Raw genomic sequence first — 24571 nt, forward strand, 5'->3', positions numbered from 1 at the left:
CTCAATTTATATATCACTTACCAGCAGCCTTTTAGCACTCTATGTCTGTCATTGAAGGCTACCGTTAGACCCGTTTTCTGGTCAGTATTCAGTCATTATCCGGACATATGCTCTGTTTAGGCTCAGGCTGTATTAGCTGAGAATCTCTGGCGCTGTGACTCATTACTGAGTGAATGCATGCAGTGTTTGCAGTCTTGGGTAGTTACTGGAGAGCATCCCGCTGTTGTGTATCTGGGAACATCATGTTCCCACATCTATTGCTAAACTTAGTGAAATTGAGCTGCTTACTAAACTGCGCAGTTTGTGAGTGTACCTGACACTTACTCTAATGTTCAGGCACTTAACAGTTTTTATTTTGTGCTGCTGTACATTTACTGTGCAGAGGCAGCTTACTGGTACAAAATATGATAATGACGTTTAATTATTGATAATGAAGGTGTCAGGCCGTGGGGTATCGCTGCTCTTATTTGAAGTAAAGCTATGGTATTTAAAAGTTAATCCCCCTCACCCGTGCTTATTTCCCAACAGCTTCACCCAGTCATTCCATGGCCGATCAGCATGAGTCCATCGATCTCGGTGGTCCTACAGTGGACTCGTCAGCAGCTGCAGTGCACAGCTGGTTCCCCAGTCCTCCACCACCCATCTATTCCTGTACCCTGACCCCCGAACTGGTGGCCAAGGCACGTGAGGAGCTCCAAGAGAAGCCAGAATGGCGTCTACGGGACGTCCAAGCACTGAGGGACATGATACTTAAGGTAGGGCAGAACAATGATGCTTTACAAAGCAGAGGGCAAAAATTGGAAAGCTTTCGAGTAACATTCGACTGTACCTTTGGGAAGAATTTGAGAAGTGTGAGTAAGGAAATACAGGAAGGAATTTTCAGTATGAAATTTAAGTGTATTCATATATGCCAAAAATAGCCTACATGCAATTGGAAAAATAATCAGTGTTTGCAGCACTGGGGCCTAAATTTCACCTACAATCTATTGGTGTAAATTTTTTCTACACAGGAAAGTGATCCGTTTTACCTCCTCACTTTGAAATAGATCCTTTAGCACTAACATAGTGAATTTAAATCTCATTCATTACTTTTGGTACATCTGCAGTGTGTGGTTTATGCAAAATCTCAAGGCATCCCAGTGTGCCTCAGCTCGCCATTTGAGAACCACTGTGATAAAACTTAATATGGTACTCAAAAGGGGGTTGGGAAGCGCATCTGTAACCGGAAGGTCGCCAGTTCGATCCCAGGGCTCTCTGTCCTGGTCGTTGTGTCCTTGGGCAAGACACTTTACCCTACCGGCTACTGGTGGCTGGCCAGAGGGGCCGATGGCGCGATATGGCAGCCTCGCTTCTGTCAGTCTGCCTCAGGGCAGCTGTGGCTACAACTGTAGCTTGCCTCCACCAGTGTGTGAATGTGAGAGTGAATGAATAGTGGCATTGTAAAGCGCTTTGGGTGCCTTGAAAAGCGCTATATAAATCCAATCCATTATTATTATTTAAAAAAAGAAATGCAAGTTTTATATTGTGAAGTAGTTTTTAGTTCCAGTTGTTTGGTTTTAGTCAGTGGCGAGATTGGTGATTTGTTAATTTGTTTAACACAAATGAACTCACTTGTACAACCGAGAACTGGTTCAGTTTGCTGTATTCTCTTGCGAGTGGAATCAGTACACAATAAAACAGTGTATGCACAGCATTGTTATCAGTGGCACCATGCCACGACTGACTGACGTTGACTGGGGCCAGGCTTTTGGCATTCTGCATCCTGTTGCTGCAGCTTTGCGTGTCCCTGAGAGCATCTGATCTTATTGTTCTTGGTGAAATTCTGACCAGACTGAGGTACCGAGTTGAGGTGCTCCAACCTGAACTTATATTACTCCTGCAGCAGCGCCCTGCGGCTGTTTCAGCAGGACAGTGTCTGCTTGACATACGGCCTGACACTGTCAGAGTAGAACAGGCCTTTCTGGAACAGAAGCAGACCCAGACACTTCATTTGCCAGCTTGCCTCCTATTGAACTTGCCTGGGGCACACTGGGTCATTGTGTTCATCAGAGCCAGTAACCAGTTCACAGCTCCAGGCCACATTCATGCAGGAATAGAGAGCAATTCCTCAGCAACAGATCCTGACTCTTATCCGGTCCATTTGGAGATGGATAGCTGCCTGTGTTGCATCCAGAGGAGGTTATATCTCCCATAAAATAGCCTGTATATACATATATTATGGTCTTGGTCTATAAACTCTCCTTAAAACACAAACTTCCATTTGTTTTTAGTATAGTATATTAACTTTTAAAACCCTAAAAATATAAGGCTGATGTAATATTGTATTATTTGTGTTTTTGAACTTGGGAACAGCTGCCATAGCCATTACAATGGTACTTTAAGAACTTTGGCAGGTGTTTCTGTTTTTTTCTGAGGACAAATTTTGTCAGTGCTGTCCCAAATATATCACAAAGCTTTAGACGTTCAGATTTAAGGTTGTTCTTGAAGGTGGATGTGGGGGTCTGATTCCATGTTATGTCCCATTTCACATCCTTTATTATTTTTTTTAATGTATTTGTAACTCTCCTACATGACGTTTAGGAAAAAATACAGTGTGTGATTGCACTGTTCAATATTTCAATGACACTATGACCTGTGACAAATGAGTATGGATTTTAGCTGCACAGGTCCTATGTTTTTCTGCTATAGTGTTTTGATAGCATTAAAAAGCAGTGAATAAAGGTATTATTGAACAAGGCCAAATTTCAATTGTTTGTCAATTAAAATATTTTTTCTTATTTGTTGCATTTCAGCAGCACTGCGGTCCATGTGAATTGTCTTTGTTTTGTCTTGCAGACTTTTTTTTGACAGTGGTTGGAGTCTTAGTCTCATAGAAATATGATCTGTAGTTTTGTTATTTCCAGCAATGAGGTGGTCCACCTCTGAATTCTTTCTTTCCTCTTCAGCCTATAGCACAGTAGACTTAACTTAAAGTCCACACATTCCCACTGAAGGCTCAAAGTAAATTTATTATAAAATTTTTAATCGACGTAAATCATTTTAAAAATAAGGTTTAGGTTTTTTCCCCTAAAATGGTCTTACGTGTTCTTTATTAGTGAAGGAAAAGTCTCAAAGGTTTGGTCCTTCAGGTTCACTAAAAATAAACTGAAGTGCCCATGTTATCAGAATAAAGGATCACTTGTTCCAGCAAGTGAAATGATCCTTTTACTGGTAGCTAAACGGTGAATTTCTAATAGTTTAGAGTTTAGTAATAGCATTGACACATGGCAATAGGACAGATTTGTTTTGGGTTATTTTGAGGTGTTATTTTCAAGCAGTTACATTGATACAATTATTCTGACAACTTTTTAAAAGATTATTTTAACCAGATTCTTTTGTAATGATTTATTAGTTCCACTTATGCCAGCTGGGGATTGGTCCGATAGGTACAGTATGGGGTGAGCCCTCCCTTAGAGACAGGCTGAAAAGGAGCTAGTTGAGGTGGTTTGGACATCTGACCAGGCTGCCTCCCAGGTGCCTCTAAGTGGGGTTTTCCAGTCATATCCTTCTGGGAGAACACCCCAGGGTAGACCCAGGAGATGCTGGATTATCTCTTGGCTGGCTTTGGAAACACTCCTGTGCTCCCCTGGAAAAGTTAGAGGAAGTGGACAGGGAGGAGTAGTACTGGGCATCTCTGCTTAGACTGCCGCCAGTGAAACCCAGGCCTGGAGAAGTAGTAAAGAATGGACAGATGGATGCTAACCAGGCTTAATTTAGCCATTTTTCTCAGTCTTTTATTTTGTTTAGTCATAAGCTGTATTTTGTTTATTCTAGTTGTAGCCATTCATGACCTTCCCTCTTTTCTTTTTTTCTTCAGTTAACTTTTTTTTCCCTCTTGGCTCTGCAGGAACAGCCCAATCTCAGGACACGACTTGATGATGCCTTCCTGCTGCGCTTCCTGCGGGCCAGGAAGTTCGACTATGACCGTGCCCTGCAGCTGCTCCTCAATTACCATGCAGGACGTAAGGCTTGGCCAGAGGTGTTCCAGGACCTGAAGCCATCCACAGTGAAACACGTCCTCGACCTGGGCTTTCTCACAGTGCTGCCACGGCCGGACCCCAACGGAAGATACATCCTCTGTCTGCGCCCAGGTTGGTGTCGGCTTCATCGTCACTGGAAAATTCACACAATACTCGATTTATCTGACGCATTATTCGTTCGCTCACGATGCACGATTACTCACTTCTAACTTACTTGTTTTACAGGAAAATGGAAACCAAATGATTACCCATTTGTTGACAATGTTAGAGCGATTTATTTGACTCTGGAGAAGCTGATTCAGCCGGAGGAAACGCAGGTGAACGGCATTGTTATCTTAGCAGACTACACCGGAGTGGGCATGTCACAAGCATCCAATCCAGGGCCGTTCCTCGCCAAAAAAGTTGTGAGCATCCTCCAGGTATGACATCAAGAATCTAATGTTAGCAATAATGAGTATTATTTGATAAAGCCACTATCTGATGATGATATTTTTATGTCAGAGGGAATTAACTCTGCTAGTTTCACCCTGAGATGGTTACTTAATGAATCACTACCTCAAAATGATTCTTATTTCTGATGATATAGCAGTAAAAAATGGAATTAGTGCAACACTTGAGAAAAAAACTTGTCAGTCACAGCAGCTCCTGAACGCTGCCTGTGGTGTTTTGTCGTGACTGCAGTGTCTATTTACATAAGTACACAAAGCATGTGTGAATCATTTGACAAGGCCCAGCTGTGACTGTTTTCCCTTCTAATTCACAGGATGGGTTTCCGATCAGAATCAAGGCCGTTAACATAATTAATGAGCCGCGGATTTTCAAGGGGATCTTTGCTATAATTAAGCCGTTTCTCAAGGAGAAGATGGCAGAGAGGGTAACTATTCTTGTACTGTCTCTGACTCTTTTGTTTGGAACAAAGGCCCGCTTTGAATCGTGCCCCTCATTTTATTCTGTAGCCTGTGTTTCAAACTGTGTTTTCATCTGTGAAACTGAAAAGCTAAGCACGTTTGCTTTTCAGAGAAATAAACCAAAATGGTCAAACAGAACAACAATTTTTCAAAATGGTATGGTAAGCCTTGCGTTGTGTTCATTAAAACGCACAGTAACACATCTGTAATTAACACTGGGGTCAACAAAAACAAGCTGTAAATGCAACAGTGGCATATTATCCGTTTTTATGTTAATATATAAGTAAAAACAACAAAAAATCAGCAGGTACAGTCAAAATAAATAGATACTAGTTTGCAATATTTTGGATATAGTAAATGCACCTCTGTGTTCAAATGTGATTCTGTGCATGGCATTTAGTGGTCAGATTATTTCATTTTTGCTCACAAAAGTGTCTTCTTGGCATACAAAGGGTGGTCAGCAACACTTATCACATTTACACATGACCAGCCCCCTTTCCAAGTCTTCTTCTTGGGCATGTGCAGACAGCTTGCAGTGCGAGTGCCATTTTTAGTTTGCTCAGTGGATGCCCTTTTTTGACCACTTTCACTGTCACTGGTGAGTCTGAAAGTCTCCTTCTAGGACCATGCTGTTCTCAGACAAAATATCCTGAGTTTCCAAGCTCAAAAGCAGAATGTCAAGTGAGAAATGAGACCAGGAGCGTTCTCGTCATTTTTATTTCAACAGTGACTGGGTTGTGTGATGTCCTGAGGCGTTTGAGGGCGAACATCCAATGGAATCGACCTGTACCGTTGTGCGTGCCAGCACGTTATCCGGTGCCAACATAGAGCACATTAAAAACACAGGAGTTATTTTGGCCTGAACCAACACAATCTTCTCTCACCACCTGTCCTGCTTGCCAGATTTGGCTCACTGAAGCTTCTTACACTTCCAGAAAATGAGAGTCAAGTTAACACTGCAGGAGGCGCAGCGTGCATTGCAGATGCAGAAGTACAAAGGGACAGAAGTAGACTTCCTCTGAGGGATCTAAAAAAAATAAAAAAGCTGGGCTGAAAACAAACGAACAGAGGTGCACGAGAAGGTGTTCTTGAATGTGAGGTTGATTTTAATTCCTGAAGCTTTTTCATAAAACATCTCAAGTATGAAAATGGCAAAGGCGAGGCTTTGTAGGTGAAAGTTGAAGGCAGTTACCTGATAAATCTAAAATTACATTCATAACATCAAATATTAAAGCTGCAGGTCGCTGACATGTCTTTGTCGTCTTCTTACACAGTACATCCTCCACGGTTCGGACCTGCGCTCCCTGCACCGGAACATCCCCCGATCGGTCCTGCCAGAGGAATACGGCGGCACCGCGGGCCAGCTGGACATGAGTGCGTGGTCAAGACTGCTGCTGGACTGCGAGGAGGAATTTGTAGTGGAGTTCTGCCAGCCGGATCCACTAGAGGGCGTGGTGCTTCCAGAGTCCATGCTCTTTGAAGGAGAGCAGGCCAGCGGGCATGATGACGACACCTTCAGGGGGCTGCGCTCTCAGCTTTACTACTGTTACTGATGTTCGCTGTAGTCGCAGAGCTCCCATCGCTGAGAGGACATTTTCTGTTTCATTTAAGAAACACGTGTGTAGACTTTTACAGGGCAAGTTGCCAATATTATACATGATTTATTTTACTAAGTAAGCAGCACTTAGGTGGTATAGTCTACTGTTGTTCACATGTAGCCCAGCATTCAATCATTCATCTAAGGCAGCTCCAGGTACTGGTTAAGATGCTTTTTTTTCATACATTGATGCATGTTCAGCCAATATTGATGACCTCTAAGAACTGATTATCGGTGAGGTTTATAATATACGTTCACAACAGATTTTGCTTGCCATCCATCCATCTTTTTCTGCTTATCCGGGGCCGGGTCGCGAGCGCAGCAGCTTAAGCAGAGAAGCCCAGACCTTCCTCTCCCCATCCACCTCCTGGCATTTCCAGGCCAGCCAAGAGATATAATCTCTCCAGCGTGTCCTGGGTCTGCCCCGGGGCCTCCTCCTAGTAGGACATGCCCAGAACACCTCACCCAGGAGGCATCCTTGTCAGATGCCCGAACCACCTCAACTGTCTCCTTTTGATGTGGAGCAGCAGCGGCTCTACTCTGAGCCCCTCCCAGATGGCTGAACTTCTCACCCTATCTCTAAGGGAGACGCCAACCACCCTTCGGAGGAAGCCCATTTCTGCCACTTGTATCTGCGATCTTGTTCTTTCGGTCACTGCCCACAGCTCGTGACCATAGGTGAGGGTAGGGACGTAGATCAACCGGTAAATTGGGAGCTTTGCTTTTACACTCAGCTCCCTCTTCAGCACAACAGACCAGTACAGCATCTGCAGCCGCAGCACCAATCCGTCTGTCGATCTCCCGCTCCCTTCTCCCATCACTTGTGAACAAACCCCCAAGACACATAATCTCCTCCACTTGGGGCAGGAACTTGTCCCTGACCTGGAGTTCGGCACTCCATCCTTTTCTGGCTGAGGACCATTGCCTCAGATTTGGAGCTGCTGATTCTCATTCCCGCCGCTTCACACTCGGCTGCGAATCGTTCCAGTGCGAGCTGGAGGCCATCACCCGATGAAGGCAACAGAACCACATCATCTGCAAAAAGCAGAGATGATGATACCACCCAGGTGAAAACCCTCCGCCACTTGGCTACGCCTAGAAATTCTGTCCATAAAAATTATGTATAGAATCGGTGACAAAAGGGAGCCCATCACCCACTGGGAATGACTTATTGCCGGCTAGGCGAACCAAGCTCTTGCAACGGTTGTATAAGGATCAGTGTTGCTTGCCATTTCTCTAAAATCCTATTATAAGATCGGGGACCAAATCCACAGTCCTCCTTTTGTGTTTAGCTAGGGTGGTGCAGTGGTTAGCACTGTTTCACATTGGCAAAAGACTCTCCAGGTTCAAACCTTGTTTAATATTAAGGGGTTTAATATTCTCCCTGTGCATGTATTGCCAAAGTCAGTTGGAGCAATCGCCAACCCTCTCTGCAACCCTGCAACTCCTGTGAATTTGAAATGCAGTAAAGAAAGTGGTTGGATTGATACATTTAGTTGACAATTATAGTTTGTCTTCCAATGTTTCTCTCTTTAATTCATATTCCACATGGAGATATCATCCTCATATATGAACTTAAAAGCTTCAGGAGTCTTAGGCGGGGATGCTTTCTACAGTATTGAAATGGTCTGCTTCAGGTTTGTTCGCAGTACTAGAAATACTCCTGAAATACTATTTGATTTCAGCGAGCGTGCTGCCAGGTTAGAGCGTGCAGGCGGCAGCACACATGATGCCCACTCACAATTTTATCTGCATTATTCACACATTGCTGCAATCTGACATCACTTTTTGTACCAGGGAACTGGCAGTTTAAAGACCATCCAGTTTGCTATTAGCGTGCATCACACACAGTCTTAAGTCCCAGAAAAGCCCCACGCTGCAATGCATGTTTGAAAATGGCTTTTTTGATATTGGACCTTCACTGTTGAGTAGCACAGAAACGCTGCCTGGGGAGGAAAACGCTGTAACTCTTGAAGTCATCCTCTTATTTGGATGATTGAGCAATGAAGGCTCGTAGCCTCTCTGCATCATATGTAGACTTTGGATTTTGTCCTCAATCTTTGATAGCAGGCTCCCTACAGCAAGGGAAAAACTGCTTTCAGTGTACACGTTTTTACCAGTTTAACAGCATTTAGGTCTCTGCGTGCGCTACCATCTAGTACATTGCCTTAAATGATGTTGGATTTGGTTGACAATTTTGTGTGCACCAAAACTCATATTTGTTCTCATCAGGACTCGTCTTACATAAGATATACTTCATCGCTATAAAGGACAAGAGAAAGGACAATGTCATAGATTTACCCGAAAAAGATTTAGCCAAATATGTAACTCATAGAGTATTTCAGAGCCTTTGTTTAGCTGATGGTTACGTTTCCTGGCTTGACTCTTCTAAGAGGATTATCTTTTAAGTTCAGATAATCTGCCTTATGTTTTATTTTTTTGAAACCCGTTTGCCTGTGTTCCATCACACAGTCTTAACACAGGGCCGTTCCCGATCGCAGGGGTCACACGGGGAAATGTAGAACATCGAGGCCTGACTTTACAGACCTCCAGTTTGCCAAATTGTACACCAGGCCATGTACAGAAATGTGCAATAATGTTGCATCTGTTTTCTTGCGGTCAAGCTAACTCGCTTTTGTTCAGTCTTTTGTATTTTTATTTTAAGCATGTCTGACTATAAGCTGTGTTGTGTTGCAGGATATTTGTTGTTGTGAAGACAGTAAAGGAAAAGCCAAACAGAGAACATGCTATTTGTGTCTTTGTTTGTTATGTGGATGCTGTTGTTGGCATGCTGCAGGCTCTGGGGAAGTTGCGGGTATTTTCACAACATAATTGCATCTGTCTTGAGCTGAGTTTCCCATATTGGATTCATGGGTCTCCAAAGACGCCGCAAAAGCAGCGCTGGGAGAAGCATTCTGATCTTTTGCTTCGGTGCACTAACTTTAGGACAGTGAAGTACTCCATTGCTAGTAATCAGAAAAGAACATACAAAGTACTCATTTTTTTTCTCAGATTGCCATTACATTTACATTTATATTTTTGGAAAACTCTTAACATTTGAGAAGCATTTTGCAGTTTCCATTCGTCTAAATACATTTTTATCAAGTTGTCACATGATTTGTGCCAGACTGCTGGTCTTTCAATCTAATCTGTCATTCAGGCAGTGTTGGGAAGGTTACTTTTAAAATGTATTCCATTACAGAATACAGAATACATGCCCCAAAATGTATTCTGTAACGTATTCCGTTACGTTACTCAATGAGAGTAACGTATTCTGAATACTTTGGATTACTTAATATATTATCATGCTGTTTACAACTACATGAATGTACTATTGCTGTGATTTATTACTGTTACTGAAGGTCTGCAGCTCCGAACCGTAGTAAAGGGACCTCTGGCTAATACGGTGGGTTCGTGTCGGGCTCGTAGCTGAAAACTAGCTTTACTTTGTTGTCTGGGTCAACTTTGCTAGCGAGAGACAGAGAGAGGCGTTGAAAGGCTGCTCCAACGGAATTTATTGTTTTTGGAGGAAAACACGAACACGGTGTACAGTCGAGTCTTAATAGCTTACTTACAGCTGGGCTCGTCAGGCACTCTTCTTGGCTGCAGTGGTTATTATTATATTTACATGCTTCCAGCTCCCGTTTTTGCTCGATGACAGCTCGTACTTTGCCTTTTTCTCCCTCCCTCGCTCACAGACACATAACGGGTATGGCAGTCCATTCTCCCTGCAGCACGGACTACACTGCCTATGATGCTACATTCTTTAGAGCTATACCTGTAGCATTCTGCCTGTTAGCTTAGCACAACAACAACAAAAAGGCCTCTCTCACCCAGGAAACACGCAGAGAGAGAGCGTCACCCTGTAACCATGGCAACCGTAACGCTGCCGCCTGGAACAACAGAACGTAGCTGTCAAACAAAACCCAAACAGTCCTGACCCGCGACAATATGAAACAGGGAAGTACCGCGTGTAATCCATTTATTTCAACAAAGTAACTGTATTCTAAATACCACCTTTTTAAACGGTAACTGTAACGAAATACAGTTACTCATATTTTGTATTACGTAACGGCGGTACATGTATTCCGTTACTTCCCAACACTGCATTCAGGTGAGTGCTAGAGTCCCTGTATCTGTCCGGTGTTTCGACCTCCACGACCATGATGTTGATGGGCACAGTCCCAGTTTTTTTCCTTCGGAAGTCAGCCAACATCTCTGACATTCAGATGGAGGAGGTGATTTCATCCGGACCATTCAACAAAGTTCCTTACCAGATTCCTGTGCTCTGATTTCCACCCACCCTCAATACACCCAACCAATGCAGTGTTGTCAGAGTTATCTACCTGTTTCAGCATCCTGCACTTCCACAAGGCTGGTAAGCAAACTGAAGAGGATCGACACTGCATTGGTATCAGCTCAAAGTTGAAAATATTCAAAGTACAGTACTTTGGGTAAAGTTTACTATTAACTTTCTCTGAAACCTTACAGTTCATTGGGCTGTGAGCTGGAGGGGAAAGAGTGAGGGTAAACCAGAGTAAGAATCCAGTGAAATATTTGCGTCACCTCTTAAAGTTTGTTATAACATTAATTATATAGACAATATCAAAAATAGTAGTCAGAAAATATTTTTTAAAGTTATTATTATATACTTAAGTGTCGTGTAAGAACCATCAATTAATACATATATATATATTTAAAAAATCGAAGTGGATTGATTAGTAAAATAGTGACAAATGCCAGGATACAGAAGACTCTCGTGTTTCTAAGCCCGTCGGCACCCGTACCGTAATATGCGTAAGAACGGTGCAACAACATTGTAGGTGCGGCTGGGGGTGCGGCTAGCTTGACTATGACTTCGCATGTGAGGGCTCACTGAATTACTGCGAGAGATAGCTGAAGGATATTGACGACAGGCGGAGCAAAATGCTGTAGTCCAGCAGGGTTTATGTACACAGCACCGTTGCAAGAGTAATACTTCTAGAAACATACCACATCAATGAGTGGAAACTTACATCAAAGCACACTTGCACACTGTTTTTCAAACCAAAAAGGTTGAGATGTCAACCATATGGGCAGCAGCTGGGTCTAGATGGTTAGCAGTGAGTGAACTTTCAAAATAAAATACATATTACACATTTAAAATGGTACCTCAGAAGTAAACGCTACTTGTTCCTTACAGCAGCAAATGTAGTGCTATGAGTACATTTTTTTTTGGACATCCTGTTTAGCGACAGTAGAGCAACACTGAGGATGAAGATGGCATTTAAATATGCATTAGGCTACTGTACCATAACTGGTTCTTAATTTTTATTAGGTTAGTCTGGGATTTATAGATTTAGTTTATAGAATATATATGTATTTTAGACAATAATGAAATATATCTTTCAGTAAAGATTAAAATAACTTGTGGCTTGTGAGCCTGCTCGTTTGCTGCTGTACCTCTGCCATCTGGAACGAGAACACAGAACTCATTAATTTCTTCTCTCTTGTCTCTTTCATAAGATTTTAACTTTATTTTAACTCTGCACAACCCACACTGTTATTGTTGCTCTGCTGTTTCCATGACGCTGGTTTAGTGAGTGAGACAGTTAAAGGGGCACTGCACTGATTTTGCATATCATGCTCAGTTTAGTCGTTGAGAGATGTGAAAGCAGTTGGAGCTTTCAAAGGTTACAAAAAATATTTGAAGGTATTGTTTTTTTTATTGATTGTTGCGGATGGATTTGAGTCTCTTTCTGTTTTTAGGTTATTAAACTGCAGAGAAGTGTTGACTAAAAAGAAAACTGAGAATCTGGCAATAGTTTGACAACACTTTAGTGCTGAAGATATATCCACACCCCACTGGTTAGAAAAAATATTTTAGTTTTGCACACCTTAAATTTATTTTTAGTTCATTCCAAAAGCTAAAATACTATTTTCTATAGCTTATCACTTGTGCTTTTATTTCATCCATTACACCGGACCCATGACTAGGTTGTAATGCACCATAGTAATATATTTTTCTGTTATAGTTTTGCATTAAAATAAGTATACTTAAACAATGTCATACATAATTTCTGACTACCTGGACAGGACAACAAGCAATACTTGAGAAATGAGTGGAGATTCAGTTTTGATGGCCGAGCAAGAGCTATTTTTAAATATCCAAATGATTAGGAGCGACTGTAAGAATACTAATTTTTCTTAAATGCCATTTTAAGTTATTAATTTTAAACAAATTACAAAGAATTAATGAGGAAATTGCACAAATTTTGATCAGTTGGTCGAAAAACCAAAAAGAGTAGTAAGGGCTGGGACCACACCTGCATCCTAATTTTCATTTATTTGCTTGGGTATGTGGCTCAGATGCAAAGGTTTTATTAATACGCTGCAGCTGCATCATTGGGGAAGATGAAATTCAGTAATTTAACCGTTTGAGCCATTATGAAAGTGCAGTACTAAACTGGCCTGCAGAGTCATTTTAATTTCCTCGAACACCCAAAGTAGTGCCAGTTTATTAGGTGCTTAAAGGAAAACACATGCAATGCAGTGCACCGCTACCGCAGACTACATCACCCAAAACGATCAGATAAAAAAAAAAAATCAGCTGTCTCAACACCAAAAGCTGAAGCCGGGAATGTTTGTATGTCTACATGCACAATAACCTCTAGACAGTTTGCATCACTGATAATCCTTCCACGCAGTATTTACTTTAAGAAATAGCATGAAAAACATCTGGGGCTTTCCTAAATCTCATCCCATGAGGTGTCTGCTGGTTTGATGTGCAGCTAAATAAAGGTTGGGTGACATGAAAGCTAGAAGAACCCCCCCCCCCTCCTTTTATAAAAAGAGAGAGAGAGACGTCTAATCTGTGGGTGTTTTATCTTCGGAGCGCAGTGTGGTTTTGGCTCCAGCCCACAGGAGGAGTGGGAGCCTCCACAGGCTCGCTGTGATTGGCTCAGACACGACTAACTCCATTTTGGAAAACAGCTGTTTGAAGACACAACCTTTTCCCCGTTGTTTGCCGACAGTACCCTGAGAAGAAAAAAAATCACGCAGGTTTTCGCCACGCACTCTCTCTTCACCAGGGGCTGTGATTTTCATACACACCATCCTGCTTCACTTTCGGCCCACTTCGGCGCGCTGCGTTTTTTGTCCGACTGCCAGGAAACTTAACTGGAGATCCATGGTGTTAGATTTCCATTGTAACAAGTGGATAGCAGGAGGAGACCCGACCAAGGTTAGTGGCGCTCTTTGTATTGGCGATGTTGCTCTTATGGCTGCTGCTTTAAAATGTATTATTTATTGTTGGTTTGCGTGCGTAAAAAAAAACAAAACAAAGAACGCTCATGTTTGGAGTGACCAGCCGCAGGGAGCTGTGGAGTCACGAAGCGAGCCTTCTACATCATGTTAGGAAGGCATTTTCCAGCCAGCGCAGCGACCAGCGTTAGACAATACATCTTGATTTGCAGAGCTGTGCGTGTCCACTGTACACACACTGCATCCAAACGGTATGCACACGAACGCCTACTTCTACAAGGGCTTATTTTGTGTTGAGTTATCTTGCGGTTGTTAAAGATTTTCACATTTTTGTCTCGACAGAATGAGGCATTCAAGTGTGTCTATTATTCTGGCCGCCTGCGTGCTTTACATACACACACATATATGTGTGTGTGTGTACAGTTTAAAGGGCTGGCATCCACGTCCCTCCCACACATTAGCTGCTGCATTCAGTGTAGCTAATGACAGACAGGATTGCTGTTGAAAGCCTTCACCTCCTCGCTCATCAACTGGGCTATTTCTACTCTGTCAGTGCACCCAGATCACCCACCTCCCAGATCAACTTCGTCATCTATTTCCTTACTCAATCGAATAACGTGGGAGCGTTGACAGGAGGTTGCTTGCAAATAACCTGGCTGCTGAGTGGATTAGAAAAATCCCAGTCCAGTTTTTCTCCTTTTTTTTAAAAAAGATAGGAAAGAGAAAGCAGAGCTGCTTGGAGATGGTGCTCTCAAGCATCATCATCAGCATCCTGGTGGGGATCAGCTTGGGACCCCCCACTTGACAGTGTTGCTGGGCAAGTGCCAGTGTTACTGGGCATGGGCACTGGTGAAAATAAACACTGGCTTCTCGCCTGCCTGGGGTGGTTTGATTCACTGTCTACTGCGTGACTTTAAGTAAAAGTGCTCCCTGAGCCCGGTGCACAGTAATCCAGGCATAATAATAAACCATGGGTTGTGATTAAGTCAAAATAATACAGCACAACCAGTTGTTTTATTGTCAGAGCCCGAGTGGGTAAGCAGAGGAATGAGCTTAAACTGCAAAAGCAGTATTTGGGCTGCACTGATTTGTCCCTTTTTTCCTCAGGGGAACTGTTGCATATCACTACTGCATTTTCCAATTTTTGGAGAGATCGAATAGTAAAGTCGTGCATTATTCCTGTTTTAATGGATTAATAGTCATAAGTAAAGGCAATCATACTACAAGATAATGTGAAGAGAACCAAAAAATCTTAACATTTCAGGTTGCAGCCAGAGAATGTTTTACAGACAATTTCAAACTGTTTTATGTTGGGTAACGCTAGACACATACAAATAGTAATTATGAGATTTTTGCATTTAATTTAATGTTCCTTAAAAATATCACATCCCAAAGAACTGGGTCAGCTCAAGAGTTTAAGATTAAATCCTGCACAGTCTGTAGAGACTGATGTCGCATGTGGTTTTCTTTGGATCAGCCCTCTGCTGCTTCTTCTCCTCCCTTTGTACCAGCTAACCATACATGGTCTGTTATCTATCAAAAACGCCAAGGGGGCTGGAGAACAGCCAGAACAGAGAGTGCAGTGATGCTAGGAAACCCTGCGCTACTGGAAAGACACACATGCCCTGCTGACCTTGGACAGAGCCCTGCAGAGCTCCCGCATTTCAATCAAATTTACACACAAAAAAGGCATGTAGGAGAAAAGGCAGACCACTTCCCATTAGGATTACACGTCCTTGTAATTTGACTGTTAGAAAGACTTGTCCTGGGAGGCCTTTTAGTGGGTTACACATCTTCCAATTTGTGGCACGGGCTTTTCGGAAAGCAGTTAAATCATGAGTAATCAGGTCAGGCCGGTGCAGTTATGATTGTCTGCAGTGGTGTATGGCCAGAGCTTTCAGAACCATTCTGCTCCTTTAAAATATGCCAGTAGATAGAAATCATATCTGTTCTGCTGAGGGCTGCCAACTATAACATGATTAGCCCAAGAACATTTAGACTCCTATATCCCTGTGCTCAGCGCCCGATTAAGCACACATGGCATGGGGTGGGATGTGTGGCTGTTTCTGTCACTCTTTCCTTTTCTGACTGGACAGCTTTGTCGTATTCCACTTGTCCGAAGGTTAAACCAGTTTTCTTGAAGATTTTTTTTATTGTTTAGACATTATGTCTTTGTGGTGCTTTAAATGGAACTCTAAAGAAGTTACATTCAAGGCTTTCCTTTGCAGTAAGGACAGGACTCTGCTCTGTTTAGCTAAAGCATGTAATCTATTCTGTGATTTGGTTTAAAACGTCTGCCAGATGTCAGCCCACTGCCCAGAACCCTTCCTAACACGTTTAAGATAACAGGGACCACAAAAGCAACAGCCTGTATCTGAGTCCATAGCAGTGACTCAGTGTTTTAATACTAAGTGAACACAGTGCTCTTGGTCTATTTTTGTATGCTTCCCCCTGTATGATCACGTGTTTTAATGTGTACATATTTTGTGGGGATTTATCAGTTCAGCTGCGCTGACCTCGAACCACATTCTTTGCCCTGTGCACGGAGGCCATAAGTGACTCTGTTTATAGCTTCCTGGCTTCCCCATGAGGAGAAAATGAGCGCATCACTCTTTTGTGTCTTGTGTGACAAACAGGAAGATGCTTCTGCCGAAGATGTCTTCCTATTATTTTGTCCTTCCACATAATCAAAGCCAAATTTCTCCATTTTTTAAAATTGAAATTGAATTAATCACAGACTGTACCTCATATCTTGGGCCATGGGTTAATGATGTTTATGGACACAAATCCAGCATGTGTGCTTCAGATCAACACCCACATGGTTCATTCAATGTCATTTTCCTTTCCCATCACTGCTCTTTTCACATTGTCGTCTGTTGCCGAGCACTTCTGAAAGTCTTATCTTGCTGGCAGTGCTAAATGAAATCATTAATTATCTTGCTAATGTTTAACAATGATGGTGGAGACAGTGCCGATGATGGTTTACAGGTACATTTGATGACTCAAGCATAGATATGCTTTAAATAGCCACAGGGTGCATAATGGTCTCATAAAAGCTGTTATGGTGATGTTGGAAAACCTTGCCAATGAAGCATGGGCATAACAAAGCTGTTCACTGATGGGTCTAATGATGCCTTTTCAGTCTCAGAGATGCAAGAACTGGGGGGTGGTGGATGGGGCATTAAAAAAAAAAAGCCAATTGGAACATAAGTGGAAAATCACAGGACTTTGCTTTTTAGCTTTGCTTCCAGTCATGTGTGTTCAGCTCACCACTGCGCTGAGGTTTTCTTACTTCAGGGCCATTTCATCTAGAAGGTTTAAGGGCCAGTTATTATTGGTCTTTGTGCCAGTCATGTGACACATTTGTTTAGCAAGAGCTAGCAAACAAATGATTAAAGAACTAATATTTATGCCATGGCTGTTCCATTGGAGCACGAAGTCAACAGCGACTTGCAAAAGAGCAAAGGGCAAGATTAAAAAAAAGGACACCCACATCCTGCATTCATTACATATTTTTCCCTTTGCTTCCTTGTAGGGACACGTTAGAGTTTCACTACAAAATAAATGCAGCCAAATGCACCTCTGGAAGGAGCTTCAGATTACAACTTGTGTCTTTGGTTGTTGTCTTCTGTTTGGCACTGTCTTCTTTTGATCAAATCCCCAAACATGCATTTCAAAAGCAAAGATTTACATTATCGCCTTAAGTCTGCGGTGTCGAACATATGCTTTCAACAAGACTTGTGCTTTTGATGCGTAATTCTTTCTCAAGTTTACCTGGCGCTAAAAGCCTTAATTGGCATTATTAAAATTTGTTTTGCTTTCAATGTACAGGCAGACTTTCAGTTTATACAAAGGAACTGTTTGAAATCCAGCTGTCAAAAAGTTCATTTTATATCTGTCTGATACTTTAAGAGCTTTATAATTATTCATTAGGTGTACAGTAATTTAAATATTAACATTTTTCCTCATTGAATATGGTTTCAGTCAATTCCTGAGGGAAATCTCTGGTACTTCAGCGAAATGCTTTACAGATGTTCAGCAGCTGGCCCCTCAACACATCTGTCAGCTCTTTGGTGATGAGCAGTTGGTCTACTGTAGGTTTTTAGAGATTTTATTTTTTTAACTGAAAATAGCTGTAGTTGCCCAGAAAGAGAATCATGGGAGGGAACCAGAAATCGCTGTCAGTGACACCCCCCCTTCATAGTCATTGTTTTTACATTGCCATTTGATTTTTTTTTTAAATCTAAATTACAGCCACTTTAGGGCAATTAAAATATAATTTAAAAAGCAGTGCTCTATTCCAAAATCTGTTTTATCCTTTTCTATAAAACATTACTTCCTCAGAGTCACGAGGCATGTTGCGTCTTAAAATATGTAGTCAGACCATTTCTGACTAACAGAAGAACAGGAAGTGGACGCTTAAGAAATCACAACCACAAATGTACAAATCATCTCACAGCATTGCCACCGTTTGATGGTGTCTCTGGACTGCGATGGAGGCTGCGTCCTTAACCAGCTTCGCCAGCTTTACATGGCCTCGTTTTGCTGTTGGGCAAAAATGTCAATGATGAGTACTCGATGAGCCAACTGGCAGCTATTTTGCAGCATTATTTTTTAAAAGAGGGTCAATGGATCTGTTTTGTTAAACTGGGTCACTGCTGAAATGTACAGTAACAGCTCTGAAAACAAACTGTCCACAGTGCAATCAAACCGCATCCAGTCAGAGTGTGTCATACTCAAGAAGCTATTGGTGAAGCAATGTTTACGTGTCTTGTGGTTTTTCATTCCAACTGAAAATTGACTCCAACAACTGAGTCCAAAGCCTTGTAAACACTGGAAACCAGTGTGCTGGGATAGCCTGCACCTGTGCGCCTCTGTCTACCTGATACATGGCTAGAGGAAATGGTTTGATACTGCCTATCTGTTGCTATTAAAAGACCCAAAGCTATTCCCTAAAGTCTCTCAACTTCCAGACTAATGACATAGTTTGGCAGGGTCGCCTTTAAAACAACACATCTGTTTTTCAGCATTAAGCCTGTTGATTTAATGTAGCAAAGCTGAGTTACACCCTCTTACTTCAGCTATGTGGGCCTACAGCGCAGCAGCATCACAGATAGGTCTGAGGTGTTAAATAAACACAGTTTTAATCTGGTTGGAAGGGGACTTTTTAATCAAACCTTATTATGTAAATGGATTCCCATCCACGTGAACTGATGTGGAAGTAAAATTGATGCGTGTTTTTGGCCCAGCAGGTCGGTGGAACGATGATTTGATGAGAAACCCCCTTCATAGAAAAATGAAAATGTACTTTAATCATTTTAGATGGAGTGGCCTGTTTCAAATTCCATGTGATCGGAATAAAGTGCTGAAATCGTTGAACTGTTAAAATGGCGAGAAGGCAAAAATCCCCTAAAGTAAAAAGAACACCATGATCTTTGGATTTTGACAGGGAGTCAGAAGCTTGCTATCTGATTTATGCTTTTATTTGATCCACGTCAGTATTTCTAAGGCTCTGTTTGCTTTAAAATATTTTGTTGTTTCTGAAAAGGTTTTCATCCAAGTCCCCGAGGAGAGGAAACAATGAGTAATGTTGATAAGAGGCTACTCGGGAAAACGTGGAAGGGAATAAAAATAGTGATCCATTAATTAATGAACCCCATTGCCTATTGTTTGTTAGAATAAAACCAAATAAGATTAATTGCTTAATACGTAGATTAATGGCCTGTCAAAAAGCAGTATATGAGGCCTGACTAGTGTCAAACCTTTACCGACAACTGTGCAAGACATTTTGGGCAACAGGTGGTCAGTACAAAAAAATAAGTAAAGTTACATTTGCCACACCTTTTAGTTCCTCTCATACTTACTGATCTCCTCCTGGGCTGCCTGCTGTAGTTCCCTTCTTTCTGTTTCCTTAATCTGTGCTTTGGAGGCATTGTGCTACATTTGGCAAATGCAAACTCGGTTGTTAATGAAGGGTTAATATGTATTAAAATAAGGCAAAGAAAATTATATTAATAATAAAGGGACTGACACTTATAGTGGACGCTGTGCTGGACTTGCACTTGTGCTGTCTCTATGAATGCTGGGAAGATATCAGTCAGGTGTTGTGCTAATTATCCAAACAAGTCCAGACATCATGCACAAACTGACTCCATCATCTCTGGCTCCCCCTCCCTTTGCGGCTTGTCAGACAGACACACACACACACACACACACACACACACACACACACACACACACACACACACACACACACACACACACACACACACACACACACACACACACACACACACACACGCTGATGTGTTCTTTCACCTTGTTTGTTCCTCTGAATAGTCCACACAGAGAAAGCTTTTCCTGCTGGAGTGCCCACAGCATCAAACACCTGGTTCACTTAGGCGCACACTGTGACTTAATGAGTGTACTATGGTTTTGTCTGACACATTGTATTCTTGTGACTTTGTAATGCAAAATTTTCTGACTACAGCCGTAAACAATGAAAATTATGAAAAATGCGTAAGAGTTACGGGAGTTATGGACATTCTGTACGAGTTGGCTCCAGAGGGATAGCTCGAGAACAAATGTTTCTGACATGTGAATATTTGCGTGGACTTATGATCACGTAATTCTCTCTGTTGTCAGACAACCAACCTAACACGACATACAGTATTGATATTTTAAGTCGGACTAGCTTGCCTTTTTATAATTTAACAGAGGGCTTATGTTTGGCTGACTGTATTGGAATGTAATAGTATGTTTAATTTCATACAACCACGTAATTGCCTGGCTTTCACCAATAAAAGCAGGATAGAGGCGGAATGTTTTTTGTAACAGAGAAAATATTCTAAAATTTGCTGAACATTATTACTGTGAGACCACCAACTGGTACAAGGGCCCTCTTGAAACAGTTGCCAGTTATTCTGAAACTGTTACTTTTTTTCCATGAAAGAAGCACATTTTGAGAGATTAAATTTTCTCATACAAGTTTCAGAATTGGTTAAAAAATCTGGAAAAAAAGTCACTTTTTCACATTTAAAAAAAAGCTTCATCATAAAGCCACTACTATACTTTATTACTGTGATATTTACTCTACAGTTTAAAAACCCTTTTCTTTGTTTTGCTGTTTACAGGCATTGTAATACAAGAAATTCCATCCATACACTTTTATAGATGTACATCATACTTACATTGGTCAGTCTAATCTAAAGACCTACATGAAGCTCCTTTGTGAAGCTTTTAAGTTTATATTTTGATGTATGGTAATGGTGCCATGGCAAGTTTTGAAGTTTAAAGCTGATGTTGTTGCACTGCTGCATATTTTGCGCTACATCATATCACCTGCAGTAATACTGGTATATATTTGTACATGATGTAAAGTGTCATGAGTTTACCATCCCATTGCGCACATGACACGATCCCCTGCATCTCTGAGAGCGATGGCCTCCATTGTATCAGCCTCTGATGATGACCAAGTACCTAAAAAGAGGGCTTCTACAACAACGTCAAACAATGCAAGAAAGCTGTTCCTGCTAACGGTGGAAACAACAAACTTGTTTCGGCACCCGGGCAAAAAAAAGATGATCAGACCACGAAGGCAGCTGAGAAATACAAGCAGCTAGTCATGTGTGGCCCATAAATAAACAAATGGCTCCGCCAAGGATTGCTGGAGCACTCTCTAGTTACACTCCATATAACAGGAAGAGCAAACAGTGGGTTGAAATTACATGGTGGAAAAGGAGAACTTTAAGGAACTGTTTTAAAAAAACAAACAAAACACAACTCAACCCAAGATGCAATATCCTAAGAAGACAAAATTTTGAACCTTTTAATTTTATTATGTGACAGTATAGTGGAGGCTTATGAGTGTAGTGGCATACCTAACAAGCAAAAGATCCCCGGTTCAGTGCCAGGATGGGACACCAATTGCTTTGGGGGTTATGTCAGAAAAAGCATCCATTGTAAAAATCTGCGAAATCAGACAAGTGGAGCTACCCATGACGGCGAGCCCTTGTGAATAACAGAGCAGCCGAAAGTAGCTTTCATTGTGGAGGCTCCTGAATAGTTGGAAGGTTGTTACTTTAGTTATTGCAAGCACTTAAATTTATGTATAAAGACTGGCGATTGTAACTAAATTGCCTGAAAAAGACTTGGCCTGAGCCTCATAACAATCTCTCACACCGCTTGAATCTGCTACTGTGAATAATGCTGTAAGAGGGGGGGAAAAGGAGCTCCTTGGTGTTTTGTTCTTATTTGATGTGTGATGTGTCACTGTATATAATGCTAAGTCACTACTTAATGCTGCTCCTGCTGCTGCTGACACATTGTGCCTATAGATTCACTTTAAATGAAATCTGTCATCAGTAACAGTCGCTCATTAGAAAAGGATGGAAAAGTCACGTAATTGTGTTTGCAGTAATTGATGCTGCTGCCCGCAAGCTGCCATCACCAATAAAATCTTCTTTCGTATTATTTTTTCTGTATTGTCGTAAATATAATTATCACAAATTTCCTTGAAATATTGAAATATTGTATTTCCTTAAAGTATTGTATATCACTCGCCCATATGTAACTCTATATAATGCAGTTAAAACTCTGTTATTATGATATCATACCCTGTGATTTCTGGGCTCTGCTTTTTGGATGCCATGTGGGGTGGAGTGCTAAATTATAAGCTAGCACTAGCAAATTACATTCATAAACTTTACAGACGAATAAAGTACTGGAATTTCATTTACCAGAACTGAAGCACAACAAAAGGCACCAACACCACAAACACTGCTGAGAAGTTCAGTTTAGCGAACACAGGTGAGGCATCGATTGGCTGCATCTCCGTCTGTTAGGACATCTGTCAATAACTTCAGATTCCAGATGGATGGAAAAGAATTCACCCACCGTGAAGGGGAAAACTATACACTTTGACTATCAGTATTACCCATAAAGGCCAAAATGTTTTTGTACCAGGCTGTAAACATTCTTTTTAATGTTGTAAAGTTTGGAATTTTATCAAACTTTGCTCAATTTTGAAGCCACCCTCAAGTGGCCATTAGAAGAACTGCAATTTTTGGCACTCGAGTGTGTGTGTGTGTGTGGTTACTGCTCTACACACTGTAAAAACCAAAGCTTTTCTGTATACCATCATGAATGATATGGAGTAAGGTGCAATGACTGCCTCTGCTCTTTCCTTTCCTTTTTTTTGTATCGGCGTGTTTGCTCACGAGGAGGGTGACATATGTGCCTTTGTATCCCCGTCAACTCAGCAAATCGAATCACATGATGCCCACATCCTCCTAGACTTGTGGGAGAAAAGTGTGATGATGTAGTTGAGTGGAATTACTTGGCAAACCTCAGACGCAGCGGGGCTGTCGGAGGAGGTGAGAGGAGCGAATCGTTTTCTTCAAATTATTTCCAGTGCAGCATAAAGAGCAGCTGTGTTTGGTATAATCACATTTCTGGCTTTGGGACTGAGACGTGCCTGACTGTAAGTCGTTTTCTGGTTTTTGTTATTTTATAAGAGAGAGGATTAGTGGGTTGAGGGAGTTGCGGGTAAAATCCCTCTAACAGGTGGTGCATTAGGAAGTAGCCAATATATTGGTATAGTAGCCATTTATTCTGCTACAAACTGGACGAATGTCTGTGTGCAGCTCACGAGCAGGATGTATTGTGTGTCTCAAGTTCTCAAAAAAAAGTAATGAAAACATTGAAGCCTGTGAGGGATTCTGTCTTTGTTTTTAAAAGCACAATAAACATGGATGCATTCCTTTTCTGCTTCTCTCATCCTCCCTTTTTTTCCCTTTCGATAACCTCATGGATTTTCTCTCCTCATCTGCTTTCCATTCTCACCTCATCCTCATCATTTTCCTCTCACCCCCCCCCCCCACCTTCATCACCACCTACTCTCCAGTCCCCTCACCTACCACTTGTCCTTGCATCGTCCTCCACCGCACCGCCGCCGCCACCTCCTCCTCCTCGTTAGCTCAAGGGTCTTATTCAGCCTCCAGTGTGTGTGCAGAGAGTCTGGGAAAAGAGAGGGCACAAACAACACAGGCAAACAAACCACCTGCTTCCTGTTGAGGTCTCGTGTTGTTAAATGTGCGGACAGAAATAGAAATGGGCAACCTTGCAGCAGAATTAGAAAAGATGGAACGGACAGTGGGAGGAAAATCACAGACCTGCACCACGCTTAAACACCACGCTTCCCTGCATACCTTCTGGATTCCAGAGAAAGAAGGCTCAATCACACCTGAGGACGTATGGTAATGGAGTGACAGGAACTAATTGGAGCTAAAGAAAGTAATTGATTAATTGACTGACTTACAAAATTAATCTCCAGCTGAAGTGGCCCAAATCCAGTCTTCTTTGTGATTATCTTCCTCATACCGCACAGCAAGAGCTGTCTTTGCTTCCACCCACACTAAATCAAATTTGTTTTGACCAAAAATATTTATTCATAAGTTATGTCAAATACAAACAAAGAAGAAAATCTTGTCATCTTAGAAGAAAGACACAAAGATTTTTGCCTTGATTTAACAGCTGTAATCATCATCAAAGCTGCTGCTGATTCATTTCCTGAAAGTTGTTGATTTCCTAAGTGTTTCAGATTTCCAAACATTACATTAGCAGGCAGGGTGGCACGGTGGTTAGCACTGTTGCCGCACAGCAAGAAGGTCCTGAGTTCAATTCCAACATCAGGCCGGAGTCTTTCTGTGTGGAGTTTGCATGTTCTCCCTGTGTTTGTGTGGGTTCCCTCCGGGCACTCCGGCTTCCTCCCACCATCCAAAGACATGCAGTTTGTGGGGATAGGT

General features: G+C 41.9%; 2 protein-coding genes across 3 annotated transcripts in view; both read left to right on the forward strand.

The window, feature by feature from the left end:
• Positions 1-545: 545 nt before the first annotated feature.
• Positions 546-9267, forward strand: ttpal (tocopherol (alpha) transfer protein-like). The gene is made up of 5 exons (XM_085146262.1): positions 546-755; positions 3887-4130; positions 4245-4438; positions 4783-4893; positions 6202-9267. The coding sequence occupies exons 1-5, from the start codon at positions 546-548 to the stop codon at positions 6478-6480; spliced, it is 1038 nt and encodes a 345-aa protein (XP_085002388.1). The 3' UTR covers positions 6481-9267.
• Positions 9268-13401: 4134 nt separating this feature from the next.
• Positions 13402-24571, forward strand: part of pkig (protein kinase (cAMP-dependent, catalytic) inhibitor gamma) — a 34108-nt gene continuing 22938 nt past the window's right edge. Inside the window, exon 1 of one of the 2 annotated variants that reach the window (XM_085146275.1) lies at positions 13402-13746. The gene's annotated coding sequence lies outside the window, so the exon portion shown is untranslated. The other variant, XM_085146277.1, reaches the window with a different exon arrangement.

The sequence above is a fragment of the Neolamprologus multifasciatus genome, chromosome 20 (genome assembly GCF_963576455.1).
Source record: "Neolamprologus multifasciatus chromosome 20, fNeoMul1.2, whole genome shotgun sequence".
NCBI lineage: Eukaryota > Metazoa > Chordata > Actinopteri > Cichliformes > Cichlidae > Neolamprologus > Neolamprologus multifasciatus.